This window comes from Canis aureus, chromosome 16, assembly GCF_053574225.1.
Source record: "Canis aureus isolate CA01 chromosome 16, VMU_Caureus_v.1.0, whole genome shotgun sequence".
NCBI lineage: Eukaryota > Metazoa > Chordata > Mammalia > Carnivora > Canidae > Canis > Canis aureus.
This window is the reverse complement of record NC_135626.1, coordinates 1,477,520-1,494,650: the sequence shown is the minus strand read 5'-3', so window position 1 is coordinate 1,494,650 and position 17,131 is coordinate 1,477,520. Positions and strand designations below refer to the sequence as shown.

General features: G+C 36.1%; 1 protein-coding gene across 9 annotated transcripts in view; it reads left to right on the top strand.

Moving 5' to 3' along the window:
* Positions 1–17,131, top strand: part of STRBP (spermatid perinuclear RNA binding protein) — a 148,377-nt gene that overhangs the window by 67,048 nt on the left and 64,198 nt on the right. For 7 of the 9 annotated variants that reach the window (XR_013353718.1, XR_013353719.1, XR_013353720.1 and 4 more), the window contains exons 2-5: positions 5,274–5,328; positions 6,482–6,650; positions 10,238–10,458; positions 15,166–15,331. Coding sequence is in view for 6 of the 9 variants with exons in the window: in XM_077850568.1 (XP_077706694.1) it covers positions 6,648–6,650; positions 10,238–10,458; positions 15,166–15,331 (390 nt within the window). In the remaining 3 variants the exon portion in view is untranslated. The remainder of the gene's footprint in view (positions 1–5,273; positions 5,329–6,481; positions 6,651–10,237; positions 10,459–15,165; positions 15,332–17,131) is intronic. The other 2 variants (XM_077850564.1, XM_077850566.1) reach the window with 1 other exon arrangement.

Sequence of the window (17,131 nt, the reverse complement as noted above, 5' to 3'; positions counted from 1 at the left end):
GGGTTGAATTCAGATTTTTATTGAGCCTCTCCTGAGCGTAGGTCATTGTATGAGTTGCTGTGGAGATAAATTATTTCATTAAGAAACTTACAATAAAAATAACTGAAGCCAGGTATTAGGAGGTTGAAAAAATGCTGGATGGCTCAAAGAAGGAAGAAATGATATTGATCTCAAGTACGAGGTAAAGCTTCATGGAGAGGTAGATTTGAGATGGACAGTTGAGTAGAATAATGACAGATCATCGTTGAGTAGAGGTTGCAGTCCAGGTAAGGGAAAGGTTGAATATAAAGTTAGGCAGTAGCACATTGCAGGATGTTCTGGGGAAGAGTCTTTATTCTCATTTTGGCTGGTACCGCAGTGGTGAGAGAAGACAGGGGAAGAATTACAGTAATGTTTTATGGAGGACCTTGGTGCCACACAGAGTGGATGAATGGAATGCTGGTTGCTTAGGTAATAATTAATCATGGGAGGTTTTAAAGGGGGAACTTGATGTTCTCAGGGTTTAGTTTCCTCCAAAGAAGGGCTGGGTTAGGGAGAAAATAACGTAGGAGAGGGTAGGTTCCGGTAAATGGTAAAACAAGACACTGTAGTGTACTAGATTTTGTAATATAGGTATCTTTGATTTAGAAACATCCTTTGTAGTAAAGCAAGGAGCAAAACTCAGGATTTCCATTCTCATGGTATATCCCTTTTCTTGTTTTTTGTTTTTGTTTTTTTTTCCTTGTTTTTAATTCAAGGTGCTTGCCTTATTTATAAGTTTTCTATACTTTGCCTTCAGAACAACATAGTCTTATTTTCCTCCTACTTCTTAGGCCACCACTTCTCTGACTGTAGTTGTGCCTCTTCTGCTTTATCCCATTCACTGGTATACCTACTCCCTCGGTGATCTTGTGGCTTTATATGCTACCTTTATACTGGACCTCTCTTCTAAAGTAACTATAGTTTCATATCCAGTTGCCCACTTAATATATCTAATTCCAGTATCTGGAATTCAGCATGTACAAAGCTGAATTCCTAATCTTAATCCCCAAACCAGCTCTCCTTTCATCTTTCCTAACTCATCTGCTCAGGCCAATGAAGTTAATACCAATGTTTCCAGTTTACTCACACTCCCATGTCCATTTTGTTAGGAAGTCCTGTCATCTTTCCTTTCAGGATATATATACTAAACCTCCCCGTGGTCTCCTTTCTTCATTTTTGCCTTCTCTATTAAGTATTTCAACATGGCAGTCATAGTGACATTTTAAAAACATGAATCTGGTATTATTACTCTGCTCAGAACCCTGTAAGGGTTCCCTATCTTACTTTTAGTGAAAGCCACAGTCTTTAAAATGACTAGAAGGACCCCCTGTATTAGAAGCTGACAGACTATGGTTCGTGGACTAAATTTGGCCCACTGCCTTTTTTTATATGACCTGCAGGCTAAGAATGGTTTTTACATTTTAAAATGGTTAAAAAAAAGGGGATTTTGTGACGTGAACATTATATGAAATCAAGATTTCTATTCCCGTAAGTAGATTTATTGGAACACAGCCACTCCCATTTGTTCACATCTTGTCTATGGCTACATTTGTACTATAAAGGCAGAGTTAAATAGTAAAGACCTAATGGCTCAAAAAGCCTAAGCTATTTAATATTTAGTCCTTTAAAGAAAAAATTTACCAACCTCTGTCCTTAGTGATCTGGTCCCTCACTGTCACCCCTCTGTCCTCGCTGCCCTTTTCTCCCTTTGCTCATCCTTCTCTAGCCATTCAAGTTCTTTGCTTGGGTGTCACCTTCTCAGTAAAGGCTGACCATCTCTGTAAAGTTGTCTTCTTCTCTGGATGCTGCCTTAGTGTACTTTCATGGCCCCTCTTCTTTCTTTTCCCTACCACTTCACACCTTCTAACATACTATCTAATTTATTTTTGCATTTATGGCTTTGTTATTTTTCCCTCTCTGCTTTTAAATGACAAAGGTGGAGATTTTTGTCTTTCATCTTCACTGATGCATCCTAATGCCTAGAATAGTGGCTGGCATATTATAGGTGCTCAAAAATCACCAAAGAGGATGTATAGATGGCAAATAAGCATATGAAAAGATACTCAACATTATATGTCATCAGGGAATTCCAAATTAGGCAACAATGAGATCCCGCTCTACATCTATTAGAATGGCTCAAGTCCAAAACTTTGACACCGCTAAATACTGATGAGGATGTGGAACAACAGGGGCTCTCATTTATTGCTGATGGCAGTGTGAAATGGTACAGCCATGCTGCATGGAGAGTCTAGAAGTTTCTTTTCTTTTTTAAAGGATTTTATTTATTTGAGAGAGCAAGTGCACGAGTGGGGATGAATGGGAGGAGGGAGAGGAGAAGCCGACTCTGCTGAGCAGGGAGTCTGGTGCAGTGCCTGATCCCAGGACGCCTAGACCATGACCTGAGCTGAAGGCAGATGCTCAACTGACTGAGCCACCCAGGCACCCCTGGAAGTTTCTTATAAGGATAAATTAAAAATTGTCTTACCATGGTTCCATTATCATGCTCCTTGGTATATACCCAAATGGGTTGAAAACCTATATCCACACAAAAACCTGCACACAAATGTTTATAAGCACACAAATTACTAAAACTTGGAAGCAACCAAGATGTCTTAAAGTAAGTAAATGAACTGTGGTGCATCCAGAATACTGTTCAGCAATAAAAAGAATTGTCAATGGAAGAATCATAAATGCATATTGCTAAATGAAAAAGGCCGATCTGAAAAGACTATATACCATATGATTTTAACTATATGACATTTGGAAGAGGGAGGGTTGACTAGGTGGAGCTTGGGATTTTTAGGGCAGTAAAACTGTCCTGCATGATTCAGTAATGGTGGATGCATGTCATTATACATTTGTCACAAGTTATAGAATGTACAACACAGAGAGAACCCTAATGTAAACTGTGGACTTTAGTTAAGAATACTGTATAAATGGGGCTCCTGTGTAGCTCAGTCAGTTAAGTGTCTGTTTTTGGCTTAGGTCATGATCCCAGAGTCCTGGGATGAAGCCTCATGTTGGGCTCCCTCCTCAGCAGGAGTCTGCCTCTCCCTCTCCTTCCCCCCGTGCCCAGTCATGTTCTCTCTCAAATAAATAAATAAATAAATAAATAAATAAATAAATAAATAAATAAATAAAATCTTTAAAAAAATAATATCATATAAACATTGGTTGTTCATCAGTTGTAACAATGGTACCACACTAATGTAAGATGTGAATAGTAGGAGAAACTGTGTATGGCAGGGAGAAGAGGTATATGGGATTTTCTCTACTTTCCACTCACTTTTTCTATAAACAAAAAACTCTTAAAAGAAACCATTAATTGAAAAAGCAGTATTTGATTTAAAAAAAGTGATGCATGTTCACACACATGCCTATACATATACATTCTACCTGCTGCATAAAGCTACTCTCATTTATTAAAAAGTAGAGCACACCCCATATTTTTCTAGACTCTGGTTTTAAAGTTACACATATCTGATATATAAACAACACATTTTGTTTGATATTTGAGGATTTTATTCCCCTTCTGAAGCCATTTATTGAGTGTATACTATTTGGCAGATACTTTTAGGTATTTTTCATTTAGTTTGAATCTATTTACCCCATTGCACAGGTAAAAAAGCTCTGACTCAGAGCTTTGTGAAGTGGCAAGGCTGGTTCTTGAATCTAGGCCTGTTGGGCTCTAAAGCCTGTGTACTGTACAGCCTTTGTAATTCACATAGACATATTTTTTGAAATTGCTAAAGTTTATCCCTTAATGTAAGTGTAAGTGCCTTGAGAGCAAAAATATCATTGAAAGAGGTTGTCTAGGTTTGAATCTTGGCTTTACTGTACTGTACTTTTGCCTTGTGTTTTTAATTAGGTTATATTACCTCTTTATGCTCTAGTTTCCTTATGTGTGAATGGAGATAGTAATTGAAATTGTTGTGAGAATTAAATAAGTCAGTGTATGAAAAGCTCTTAGAATAGTGCCTGCTACAGAATATTATGAGTTACATAAATGTTACCTATTAATTAGTAGTGGAATATTTCCTCATTTCATAGATAAAAGAAACTGAAACCCAAAGAAACTGATTTTCTGAGTCATAACTTTCTAAACTCACATAGCTATTAATGGCAAAGTTGAAATTTTTTTATTTCAAGGCCAGAATTTTATCCACTGTTAATAGTTTTTTTTTTTTGTTTTTTTTTTAAGAGAAACTCTTTAAAAATGTGTGGTAGTTTCTCCCTATTACCTTATAGTCTACCAAATATAATTTACTTTTTTTTTTTTTCCTCAATCAGGTTGATACAGAAAGGAAAAAGCATTGGGCTGTGATTTAGGTTCTGGATCAGGAGGCCTGTGTCCCTGATTTATGACTTTAATATCTCTTTAGTAGTTCATTTGTAGCAGGTAGATAAACTGGGTAGAGTTGGGCCAGACGATTTCTGAGTTGCTTTTATAGCACCAACAATATAATTTTGAGATACATACTGCTTTTGTCGTGGATTATTGCACTATACTGTAATACCCTAAAAAGTTCCCAGAGCTGCTTGATGTATGTGTAGGGTGGTTTCTCTCTGTGCTAAATGATTGAAGAATGCTGTATCTTGTTATTGGTGATTCATAATTTCTCCACTACATTAGCTTTTTCTTAGCATTCTTCCCTGCTTTCAGTCTACTTTCTTAATATGGTAGAATTTTTGACTTTATCTTTTTACAGAATAAAGGATTTGAACTTTGCTGTCAGTTCTCAGCTGAACACATAGCAATCTTTTTTGGCTGCTGGATTCATAGCTTAAATGCTGAATGGTTGAATCTGCTAGATTGATGAAGTAGGGTTGGGAATGGGAAATGCCGAAGACTTCTTTATGTAGTCTTTACACAGGATCTCTGAGATGTGTCTTGCCATCAGATCTTGTTTTAGATTGTTTCTTAACTTTGTTGTATGAAAAGACCCTCTGAATTGGCAGCATGTGTATGTTCCCTCCCTACCTTCGTGTGATAGGTATGATAAGTTAAGTCCAGTTGATTGGTTCAGTTACATGACTTTTTTTTTTTTTTTTTTAAGTGAAGTTTCAGTAGCTTATTTCAGGTGGATTTTGTAGAGTCAGGGAAGTTGGTTACAGGATAGATATGAATAGTTTTGCGTGTGGGTCACAGTATCATTTGTGTGTTTGTTTTTTCATGTGTAGTAATTGGGAAGTGTTAAATGTAACTTTACTGGTTTCAAAACCTCAAAACTGATAATTTTTTTTTGTTTTAGATTTGTTTATTAGAGAGAGAGAGAGAAGAAAGAGAGAGAGAGAGCACGAGAGCAGGTGAGCCAGGAGGGAGGAGGGACAGAGGTAGAGGGAGAGAGAGTTTTATGTAGACTCTGTGCTGAGCATAGAGCGTGATATGGGGCTTGCTCTCAGGACCCTGAGATCATGACCTTGATGGAAACCAAGAGTCAGATGCTTAACCAGCTGTGCCACCAAGCACCCCAAGGATTTTTTTCTTTAAGAGAGCAGCTGATAGTATTAGGAAACTGTTACAGACAAAAGCAGAGGGGGTTTCCTTGTTTAAATGAAATTTAAAGGAAAGATAATTGAGATGAAGAGGAAGCTATTTTTGGTGAGTTTATATATTTTGTGGTGATATCCATGTAGCTAAGCATGTTCGATGGTTGCTTTCTAGTTTTTTGTTTTTCTTTAACATCTTGGCTTATAATCTTGTAAGGATTTCATCAGTGCTTAGAAGAGTTTACTTTTACTCTATATGGAATAAAATCTCATAAAGATGGAGCAAAGGGGTAATAGAATAGTGATTCGGCCTCTAGGCAGAAATACACAGTGGGATTTTGTGAGAGTCATCCACGGGTAATGAAGTCAGGTTCTAGTGAATATTCAGGAGTTTGTCAGAACAGCACATATAGGTTGAAGTCAGGAGGCAGAGTCTCTCAAGAGTTAGGGGAACAGAGCAGAAAAGCATTCTGAATTTTAGGCCTAAAAATGATTATTAAAGAAGAAACATTGTGCCAGTGTGTACTGGCGGTATCAAATGGAAAAGCTTCATGGTTTCAAACAATGATGGTGGTGTATTTTCTGGTATATTAACTACTTTTTTGGATAGGTCTGGCTAATGCTAGTTTCTAATTGAAAAGCTCATCATTAATTGCAGTGTGTTGCCATCAGTAGTAGTATTACTTTTTCAGGTAGTACTACTTTACTGAATCTGTGTCTCTTTATCTCATTGAGTACAAGTCAGCCAGTTGCCACGTTGTGGCTTACCAGGAGGCTTACTTATTTGGCCATTTACTTAGTCTCTTGGCCCCAAGCCCTCAAAAGATATGCTAGCTTTTTGTTTGAAATGAGGTCACTTTATAACGAGTATTTCCTTTTGGTCAATAACATGTATGGGCTCCAAATTTCGGATATAAAACTAACTGTAAATAAGCATTTCTGAAAAGTTGTTTTTCTTTTTCTCTTGCAGGTGTATTCCAGAGAATAAGTCTTCAAACATCTTTGCCATATTGACTCTGAGTTGTCAGAGGACTCAGGCTTATGAGGAGGTACTGTCACATAAAACAGTGTCTAGTGAAGACGACAAGAAAGTGGGGAAGGGATTGGAAAAAGAAGCTAAAACACTATAGAAAACCATGGTAGGTATTATCTATATTTCCATAATTTCATTGTAAAATTCCAGTAGTTAAAATTGGAAATGTTAATAGTGAGGGCAAGTGAAAAACAATGGTGTTAATTTTTGGCTCTAGTGCATCAGATGAAGATGGCACTCTACTATTTAAGCAAAGCCAATGAGTTCAGATTTATTATGAGCCCTTTAAACCACAAGAGGGAGCCCCATGAGCCTTGAGGCCATATATTATTACATACAAAGGAGGAAAGGCTCATAAGTAAATTTTCTGATAATACTGGCATTAGCAAACTGATAATAATAAGGATGGCTTTAGGTGACCTTGAAATTATGTAATTTTTCTCTAGTCTTCTACCTGAAGTTCAATTTTTTCCAATGGAAATGAGAAATCTTGAACCAATCCTTTAATGAGTGATATGAATGGTATAAGAATTTATGAAATATTTGAGTATTAAACTCAAAAAGTTACCTTTTTTCCATGTTTTCAAAATAATAGGGTCAAATGTTGAGTGTATTGGGAGCACTGAACCTAACCTCAGGGAAATCTTGCTTTTTTTTTTTTTTGTGGAAAGTTCATACTCAAATTGGATGAGATATTAGATGAGATCATAATCTATGGTGCCTAGTGTTTGCATTGGTAAAAATATGTTGATTTTTTTTCTTCTAGTATTTTGGCTCTGGAGGATGTTGTGTGAATTTTTCCCCTAAGTATAAGTGAGAAAAGGCTTAAAAAAAGATGTTATAAGTGGGAGAAAAGGCACAAAAATATTAATCATCAGTATGTTTGAAATATGTTGTTTAGCAAGTCTGATGGTATTTCTTTAAGTGTTAGTTGATTTTTTTAAAAAAATTTGTTCTATGGATTATAACTTAGTTGACTTGCTCTTTAGAGAAGAAATTCTCCAAATATTTTAGTTCTAGAGGGTGGGAAAAAATGTTAATTAACTTGGGATTTTCTCTGTCATTTAGTTTTAGGTGAGGTGTAAGAAAGTATACCGTGTCTTGTGTTTTCCTTAAATATGAATTAGGTGCCTCTTCAGCTTATATTTATTATAAATAGTCTTGATTTTCTTAAAATTTAAATGCTTTTTAATACTGTCATAGTCGATAAAAACTCCTTTCCTAGTTTATTTATTTTAAATTTAGTTTAGACTTTCTGGTGTTTACATAATTTTGTGTTTACATAATTCAGTTGGTAGGTGTTTTCCAATTTCCACTATTGCTTTACTGCTTAGATCTTAGATTTGAATGATAACTATCTGTTTCTACATAGTTCTTTCCTATTTAGTTTTTTATATCTTGAAACAAATCCATTTAGACTCCCCAAGTTTTTCTTCTTTTTTTGGTAATACTGCTTATTCTTCCTTTCACCATTGTTTCATGATGCTTGTTGTGTCACAAACAGTAGGGTCTTGGATTTAACATTTTTGGATTTAACATTGGCAATCTTTATATGTGAGAGAAACACCAAAGGTTTGTGGTATATAGCAGTGTATAATTTTGTTAAGATGAAGCCAGTGTGCAGGACCGAGTAATTTAGCTAAGTAACTTAGTAATTCACCATAAAACTAAAAGAGAATATCCCAAGTTAACATGTTTCCTTTACCATTCAGAACTAAAAAATTAGTTAATTTCTTCTTCTGTAAAGAGCAAGTCAAAAAATTTTTTAAAAAAGATTTATTTATTTATCCATGAGAAACGCAGAGAGAGTCAGAGACACAGGCAGAGGGAGAAGCAGGCTCTCCATAGAGTCTGATGCGGGACTTGATCCCGGGATCCGGGATCATGCCCTGAGCCAAAAGCAGACGCTCAACCACTGAGCCCACCCAGGCGTCCCAAGTCAAATAATTTGATAATTAATCTCTAGAACAGCCTGGCATCTCCAATTTGTTTTCTCAAATTTTGTTTTCTTGTTGCTTATTTTGAGATATGTGAGTAAATCTCAAGAAGTGATTTAAAGAGTTTGTTTCTTTGTGGCAAAAGACTCCAGTTAGAAAACTGGTTTTGGACTGTGAGCAAGGAAGAAATCTAGACAGAAATGGCTTTTATCTAGAAAAAAGGAAAGCTTTGTGATTGACTTCAGTCCTTTTATTCCATAATAATTGATGGTTTCAAAAAACCACTTACCTTTTTAGTTATAGTTTGTTTCATTTTATAGGGGACAGTAGTACAGTACCAAGTTAGTATGATTTTTAAACACCAATGTTCAAACAAAAACAAAAGAGACAGGACTGATAAGGAATTGAGACTATTTTAGTTTGTGGTAGACTTTAGAACAAAATATTTACCATCTAGCACATAAGTTCATGTAAGTAAAGACACTCTAGCCAGCTTTTAAAGGGAATACTTTGGGCCTCATGGAAACTCACCAAGTTATCCCTGTTCATTTTGCAGTGTACTGGTATAAGTGTCCTCATGGTATTTGTAAATTTGGAAATATTCAAAAGTTTTTGGAAGTGTGACTCATGAGGGTGAAGGGTCTACTCTATTAAATTTTCATGAAATTCATTCTATTTCTAGACTTTAATCTGCTCCACTGATTTCTGGGCCAGCGTGTCATTTTAATTATTGCTTTTTAAAGTTTTGATATTTTGTTTTGGTTTAATGGTACCATTCATCCATCTTTGTAGAATATTTCTTGGTACTTTCATTGATTTGTTTTTTTCCTCCAAATGAGGTTTAAAATGATTTTTGTTGAGTATTAAGTAAAACTATCTTGAGGGGATTTTGATTGACAATGTAATACATTTGTAAATTACTTTGGGAAGTTTATTCTTTTGTAGTATGTATTTTCCCCATTTTGGAGTTTGAAATGCCTCCTGCTAATCTATTTTAAAAATTAAGGCCTTGCACTAAAGGTTTGAATACCACATAGTAAATAGAATTCTAATGTGATCCATAGTTGGTTTTTTTTTTTTTTTTTTTAGATTTTATTTATTTATTCATGAGAGATATAGAGAGCGGTAGAGACATAGTGGAGGGAGAAGCAGGCTCCCTTCAAGGAGCTGATGTGGGACTCAATCCTAGGACCCCCGGTTCATGCCCTGAGCCGAAGGAAGATGCTCAACTGCTGAGCCACTCAGGCGTCTTGATCCACAGTTTAGAATTTCTATAGTGTTAACACATACCTTTGTATTTTACATTATTACTGTATTATGACATTTCAATTTTTCAAGGTGCAAGTCTTCAGCAGTTTGGAAAGGAGTGGTTGGGTATCATGAGTCACCATCATGCATTCCTAGAGACTTTGTTAAAGCTAGGAAGAATGTTTTTCTCACAGACGATATGTAATACAGATGATCATTTTTGAAGTCTCTAACTCGATTCAGCTAAAAGGTAGCATGTACATGATACTGAGGTTGACTTGGATGAATCTTACCAAACATGAATGAAAGATTTCTAATTTTCTGGTTTGGAGTTCAGTAGAATGAGGTTTTACTTTCATTCCTATACAATTTTTTACAATTTTTTTATTTTCTCAACATTAACCGTTTCATGATGGCTTGACAATTAATGCTATGAATTGACTTAAATATATTTATATATCATACTTTTCAGGTAGCATTACTTTTATTGTTTTCTTTCTTCTGACAGAGATCTATTAGATCTTTTGCCAATGATGATCGCCATGTTATGGTGAAACATTCAACAATCTATCCATCTCCAGAGGAACTTGAAGCTGTTCAGAATATGGTGTCTACTGTTGAATGTGCCCTTAAACATGTCTCAGATTGGCTGGATGAAACAAATAAAGGCACAAAAACAGAGGGTGAGATAGAAGTGAAGAAGGATGAGGCTGTAGATGCCTATTCCAAGTGAGTGTGGCCTGACCTTTGTGATGCTTTACTGCAGTGCTCAGAAAAAGCTCAGAGTCCTATCCCACTAGGTTTTATTTGGTACATGATATTCTTTAGGTTTTCTCATTTATATGAGTATAAACAAGGAAGTAAATGTTTGTGGAATTTTTCCAAGTTACATTTGAAAGGAAAGCAAGAAAGAAGTAATGATTAGACCAGGAAAAGAAGATGGATTTGTTCAGGATGCCTTTTAAGAATGCACCAAGCCCTTTAGAATTGTAATGTTTTGGAGATTATGAAATGTCACCTTTTTCATGTGTTGGTTCACCTCCTAAATTCAGAAATAAATAGTAGGTCTCTGGGGAAATCATAAAATGTTATTTTTTTTAAGGCATTTAAAAAATCCTGGTGGAGAAGAAAGAATATAGGAAAATGTGTTCTAAATGTATTTTGACCACATCCACCTTGTTGATTCCCAGGATTCAGCACAGTGTCTGGCATTTAGTAAATGCTCATTGGATATTTGTGGAATGAATGAAAGATTAACAGGAGTCAGACCCTTCAGCAATTATAGCAGAGTATTCTCAGTGATGTAACAATAATAAGAGATGAGTGAGATGAAGCTATATGATAACTGGAGTCAGATCATGAAACTGTATGTCATACTAAGCTTACTGTTTTGAGCAATGTTACTAAAATTGGGATAAGTATGACTTACTTTGAAAAAGCAGCTCATTTGATTTTACTGTATTTGTAGGATTAAGAGCATTTCTTTGGCTGCAACTTATAAATTAAAGATAGAGGTTATAGGATTTTTTTCTCCAACTTTCGATTCTAAATGTGATAAATAGATAATAATGGGGAAGTATTGATAAATTGATTTTCTTCATGAAAGATAGTGTAACCTTTTCATCTTCAGATGCAAGATAACTGGTATCAGTTTTCAGCTGAAGAACCTAATTCTTTGATTTTGTTAACTATTTATAGATAATATCTACACTGTGTATATTACCTTGTCAGCTTGAAGGTTCTTGGCAGTAATTCAGTTTTTCTTGCGTATGATGGCTTTAAAATAGATACTGCCAAATTTTGAGGTTTATGTTAATTGGTAGTAGTATTCAGTAGCCTAGCGCTGTATATCCCAAACCCTGTGCAAGTTAAATAGTCCTGCACTCCATATTTACATTGTACTTTGGAATGTGTTTATGCCCTTTCAAAAACTTTTAAAAAATTTTTGATAAAAATATGTATAACATAAAATTTACCTTTTTTAAGGGGAGTTTCATTTATCGCTGGAATTCAGGCCTTTTTAATACTTCTTCTGTTTGTTTTTAAAAGACTTTTGAAAAGTCTTCAGCAGACATTTGCTTAACTGGATCAAGTCACTGTATTTCAAAGGTTTTTAAACCTTAACGTGCTCCACACTTTCATTTGGACTTGTGAATGTAGCTCTGTGTGTACGGGTTCTCTGGACTGTCTTTGTGAACAGTCCCAGATTGAGCGCTTGTCTTGATTCTTCACATGTGTTGGAACTCAAGGAGTGCAGAATGTTTAGGTCCTTATTTTGTATAAAACAGAAGCAGGCACATCTTCTAAGAACAGAGCTGTTTCCCAGTAAAAGACATGGATCAAGCTCCTGATGTATGCTCAGTTCTACAGAGAGCACCAGGCTGGGGCTGGGCTAGCTTCTGTTTGTTTGTTTGTTTGTTGATTTATTTATTTATTTTAAATATTTTATTTATTTATTCATGAGAATACACAGGGAGGAGAGAGAGAGGCAGAGACACAGGCAGATGGAGAAGCAGGCTTCACGCAGGGAGCCCGACATGGAATTCGATCCCAGGTCTCCAGGATCAGGCCCTGGGCTGTAGGCGGCGCTAAACCGCTGAGCCACTGGGGCTGCCCCTAGCTTCTGTTTATTAAGCACCTTCTGTTAATAGCCAGGCACTGTTAGGCAGCTTTTACCTGTGTGTTATTTTACCTTTTTACAGACTGACTCAAAAGTCAAAAAGTTCCCATTATTTGTAATATTAGGAATATTAGGGCTCTGTTCTTAATTTTAAGTAATTCCCTATGTTTTGGGTGTTTATGTGAGCTTTATAATACCTCCCATATACAAATTCATTATTCAAATTTAGGACTGAAGTAGGAGTTCTTTTCTCTGCTCAGTCATGCTGTCATCTCATAAGTATATCCTAATTATGACATAGAATTTAATAAACAAGTAATAATGGCTAGTTAATAATAGCTACCATTTATTGAATGCAAGTTACTGTAGCAGAGTATTTTTCACATTATCCTACAACAAGCCTTTTAGTCTTTGGTTATTATTCCCCTCCTCTGCCCCCACTTTACCTGTGAAATTTCTACTGCTTCAAATTGGCATATGAAAAGAGTGACTCAGAAACATTAACAAACTTTAACTTGCTTGAGGTCACTGAGTTAGTATGTGTGGTGGACCAGGATTCATATTCATCTGTTGGACTCCAGACCCAATTTTCTTAGCATCTTTGCCTCTTTCCTGTGAATAAATGTGAAAGTATAGAGCAGGGAGAGGTTATATGCCGGTTCTGGGGATCAGAAAAAACTTTATGAAGGAAGTAGCATGTGCAGTAGGCTCAGAGGATGGGTAGGCTTTTGGCAGACAGTTGAAAGTGAAAGAAAATAAATGTCATCAAAGTTTTAGGTTTGAGAAAGCATAGGGACCATTTAGGGATTAATAGTTATTGTTTAGGGATTTGTGAGCTATTAAATGTACGCTAGGATCTGGGCTAAGTTCATTACTTACATTAAATTACATAATATTCTTAGAACCATTCTGTAAGAAAGGTAATTTTTCTTTTTTACAAATGAGAAAGTAAGCTCAAAAGAGCCCGGTAATTCGTAGTTTACCTAGTGTCACAGTAGTGAGTGGCAGAGCCAGAATTTGAACTACGAAGCCATGTTGTCTTCTCAATTGCCTCCCAGTATGCTGAGTGCCTGAGTATTCAGTGGGATAGCAGGAAAGTAATAGGCAAAATGCTGTCCATGCAGTGCTTTTGGAAGATTATTCTGGTAATGGTGGTGTACAGTATGGATTGGAGATGACAGAAGTTAGTCATTAAAGCCAGTGGAGAAATGGTTTTTGAGGTAGTCTAGGTGAGAGGTAATAATAAGAGCCTGAACAGAAACTAGTTTGAAGGCATTTGTTTGAGGTTGATCGTGGAGGGAGAATTTATCAACTATTATTAGATTTGGGAGAATGAAATGAGAGGACAGGGATATAGAAGGAGGAATCCAAGGCGATGGGTTCTCTTCTTAATATCAAATAATTTTCTGTTTGGGTCACTTGCTTCAAAACCCTTTTTTCTTTCTGTCTATACTTGTACCACCCTTCTAGTTTTTCATTGGTTTAATGTTTATTGAATCTCTAAGGTGTGCCAGCACTTAACCAGTGGCTGGATTATTTATAACTTCCTGTCTTGTTTCTACTGCCACAATATTTCTCTCCCTAATCCTTTCTCTATCTAGTTTGTTCTCCACCCTGCTGATTCTTTGCCCCAGCTAGAATGACCTTTTTTTCTTTTAACCATATCAAGACTGCTGAAGTCAGACTCTGATGTTGCCTTGCTTGACCTCTCTGATTTTGACCTCTCCCTTTTCCTGAATTTGGGAAGCCACCATAATAATGTAAAGAACCAGAGCACTGTGATCATAGCAACTTCAGTTTGAATCTAGGCTTTGTGTTTTATTCTCTCTGTGAACTTGAACGATTAATTAGCTTTTCTGAGATTCACATTCCTTGACTTTTAAATGCAAGCTTGTTGTGAGGTTTAAATGAGAGTTTGTGGCCTACAGTTCTCAGCTGTTACTTTCTCTTCCCTTTTTAAGCAGGTTGCTTTTTGTACTTTACTACAGTGTGAGCCTCTGGAGGTGGAGATATTGGATCTCCTTTAGTATACTTTCTGTATTCAGACACTTGCTTAGTTGTGGAGTGACTGCTAAGATCAGTTACATTTTCACTTGTGTTGAGGGAAATGAACCGATAAGAAATTTGTAGTGTTAATCAAGAGTAGATGTTAATATTTTTATGCACCATTCATGACTTGATGTTCTTTGAATGTTTGTTCTTTTAGCCTCAACTGTATTTGGAATGCATATGCTGGCAGATTATCTTTGGTCTTTTCCTTCTTTCCTCTGCTCTTTAGTTTTATCACATTGTTCTGCTTTCCCCGTAAACTTTTGTGGATTCCTGGAATGATACAGTTAGAAGGGATGAGCTAAGGCTTATGTAGCTGATAGCTGTTTTGTCGTTACGCGTACTGAGCCAACAGACACCAGTGAGTAGAGTTCAGGTCTTTTAGATTTCTACCCTTGATGCTCTCTTTCCGTATACTTTGGTATTCAGGTTTCTCACGAATTCCTTAGTTACTAATAATAAGATAAAAGGGAGAAGTTTAAAAATATTTCAAAAAATGTTTAAGAGGATATAGTACATATAGACTTTCCTAATAAGCACTCTAGATGTAATAAAGAATTAAAAGATCTCCAGTGTGAAATATGCTCCCTATTGATTCTGTGGGGAAGATAGATACTTTTATTAGTCTTAAATCTGAGACTTAATTTTTGATGTCTGGATTTATATGCTCCTTATCAGTTCATGTGGCTATACAGGAAGCCAAGCAATGATTAAGCTATAGTTGGGAAATAGGTTGTAAAAGTAATCATTTAGACTTTTATTTTTAGGGATCAAGGTGGTCGGACATTGTGTGGTGTAATGAGGATTGGCCTGGTTGCAAAAGGCTTGCTGATTAAAGATGATATGGACTTGGAGCTGGTTTTAATGTGCAAAGACAAACCCACAGAGACCCTGTTAAATACAGTCAAAGATAATCTTCCTATTCAGATTCAGGTGAGTACAGTTTAATTGCACCTCTAGGAGAATTTGTAAAAAGGTGAAGATAGGTAGTGACCTTGATGAAATTAATAATAAGAAATTGGTAACAGTAAAGGGTAGGTGCAGACAAAGGGAATACTGCTACTCGGGGTCAGTGACTCATCCATCACATTTAAAGCAAACTTCTGATTAGTGTTCAGCATATATTTACTAGATTAAGATGCTCTTAAGGTACAGTCTTCAGGTATATTTTGCTGAGAGGCTCCATGTTGTTCAGACTAGGTCTCTCAGTTTTATAATTCTCTAGGAAGGGTTGATATAATGCAGAAAAGATCAAAAGGACCCTAGACAATTAGAGACTTTCATATGTTATAACTTAAAAATGAAAGCTTCCTTAATTCAGCAGTCACTCTTTCATGCTGTTAATGGAAAGTCTCTATTAATTCCTTGTTCCAAACCTTTTCCAATTGGATGCTTTTAGAAAATTTTGATGTTGGCATGCATTTTGGAGAATGCTGTGAAGGCGGAAGGCTCCTCAGGGCTGAAGATGGTGGATTGGTCTGGAGCTGTGGCCACCATAGGACCTGCTCTGCCAGTCTGCTCCAAGGGCAAGCTGCATCACTAATTGGAAAGCTGTGATCATCTTTCAGTTTCAGATGTGTTGTCTGTGGTGTAATCAGATTGTAGCTTTTTGATGACTTTATATCTGTTAGTCCTTATATTCATATCACATAAATAGATATCAGCCCTTAAGGTCCCACAAAGTCCTTTGAATTGAATGCTCTCTTTTGTTTAGTTGGTTTCTTTTATTTGTATTTCTTCTAAAAAGGTCCTCCCCCCCCCCCCCCAAGTAATATGAATTCTAAATTTGTTTTTATTAGCTTTGTTACTGGATACTTTTCTTTCACATTTACCAGTTGATCTTCAGAACCATCTTCCTGATTTTTTTTAATCTACCATTCTTGACAATCAAATTTGTGTTACTTGTTGATACGTTTCCCTGTATTAATTTTTGGAGCACTATTTTTTCATTTTGCCTTAGACTTAAGATATGGTTTTCTAAGTGACTGAACATTTATTGGTTTTTCCATTTTCAATTCTTATAAAGAAATGTTTTTGATCTTTCATAGGGTTAAATTGATTTCTTCTAAAAAATTATTTTAAGTTCTTTTGTTATGATTTGGGGAGGGAGAAGGGTGAGCAACATGGAGTACAATAATAGAGCTTTTTTTTTTAAGAGAAGTGTTGGGGGGCAGAGGGAGGGAGAGAATCTTAAGCAGTCTCTATGCCCAGTATGGAGCCCGTCGTGGGGCACGATATGGGGCTTGATGCCACAACCCTGATACCATGACCAAAGCCGAAATCAAGAGTCGGATGGTTCACCAACTGAGCCACCGAGGATCCCCATTAGAACTTTTAAGAAATAGTGTACTGAATAACGGGGATTTCTGGCTAACTATATTTTTTATTATTAGAATATTAATAAAATTCCTCATTTCCATTTTTTTATGTTGTTTTAAAATGTAATCTGTATTCCTGCTTTTATTACAGTGAACACTGTTACTCTTAAATTTAGGATAAAGTAATAATCCATGGAGGCTTTTCAAACATCTCACTCCCATTTCTGCTCCCTATAGTGAGTTCTGTTTCTTATGAGAATGGTCCTATTCCTCAACTGTGTGTCAGGGTGGAAAAGGGGTTGAGAACCAGGGATATAATAATCCAAAATTCTTACTCTGAAAATCGTCACATTTCTCTAGTATTGATATGGGAGATTGGGCCAGATTTCAGTCTGCATTATTAGAGCTTTCTCTG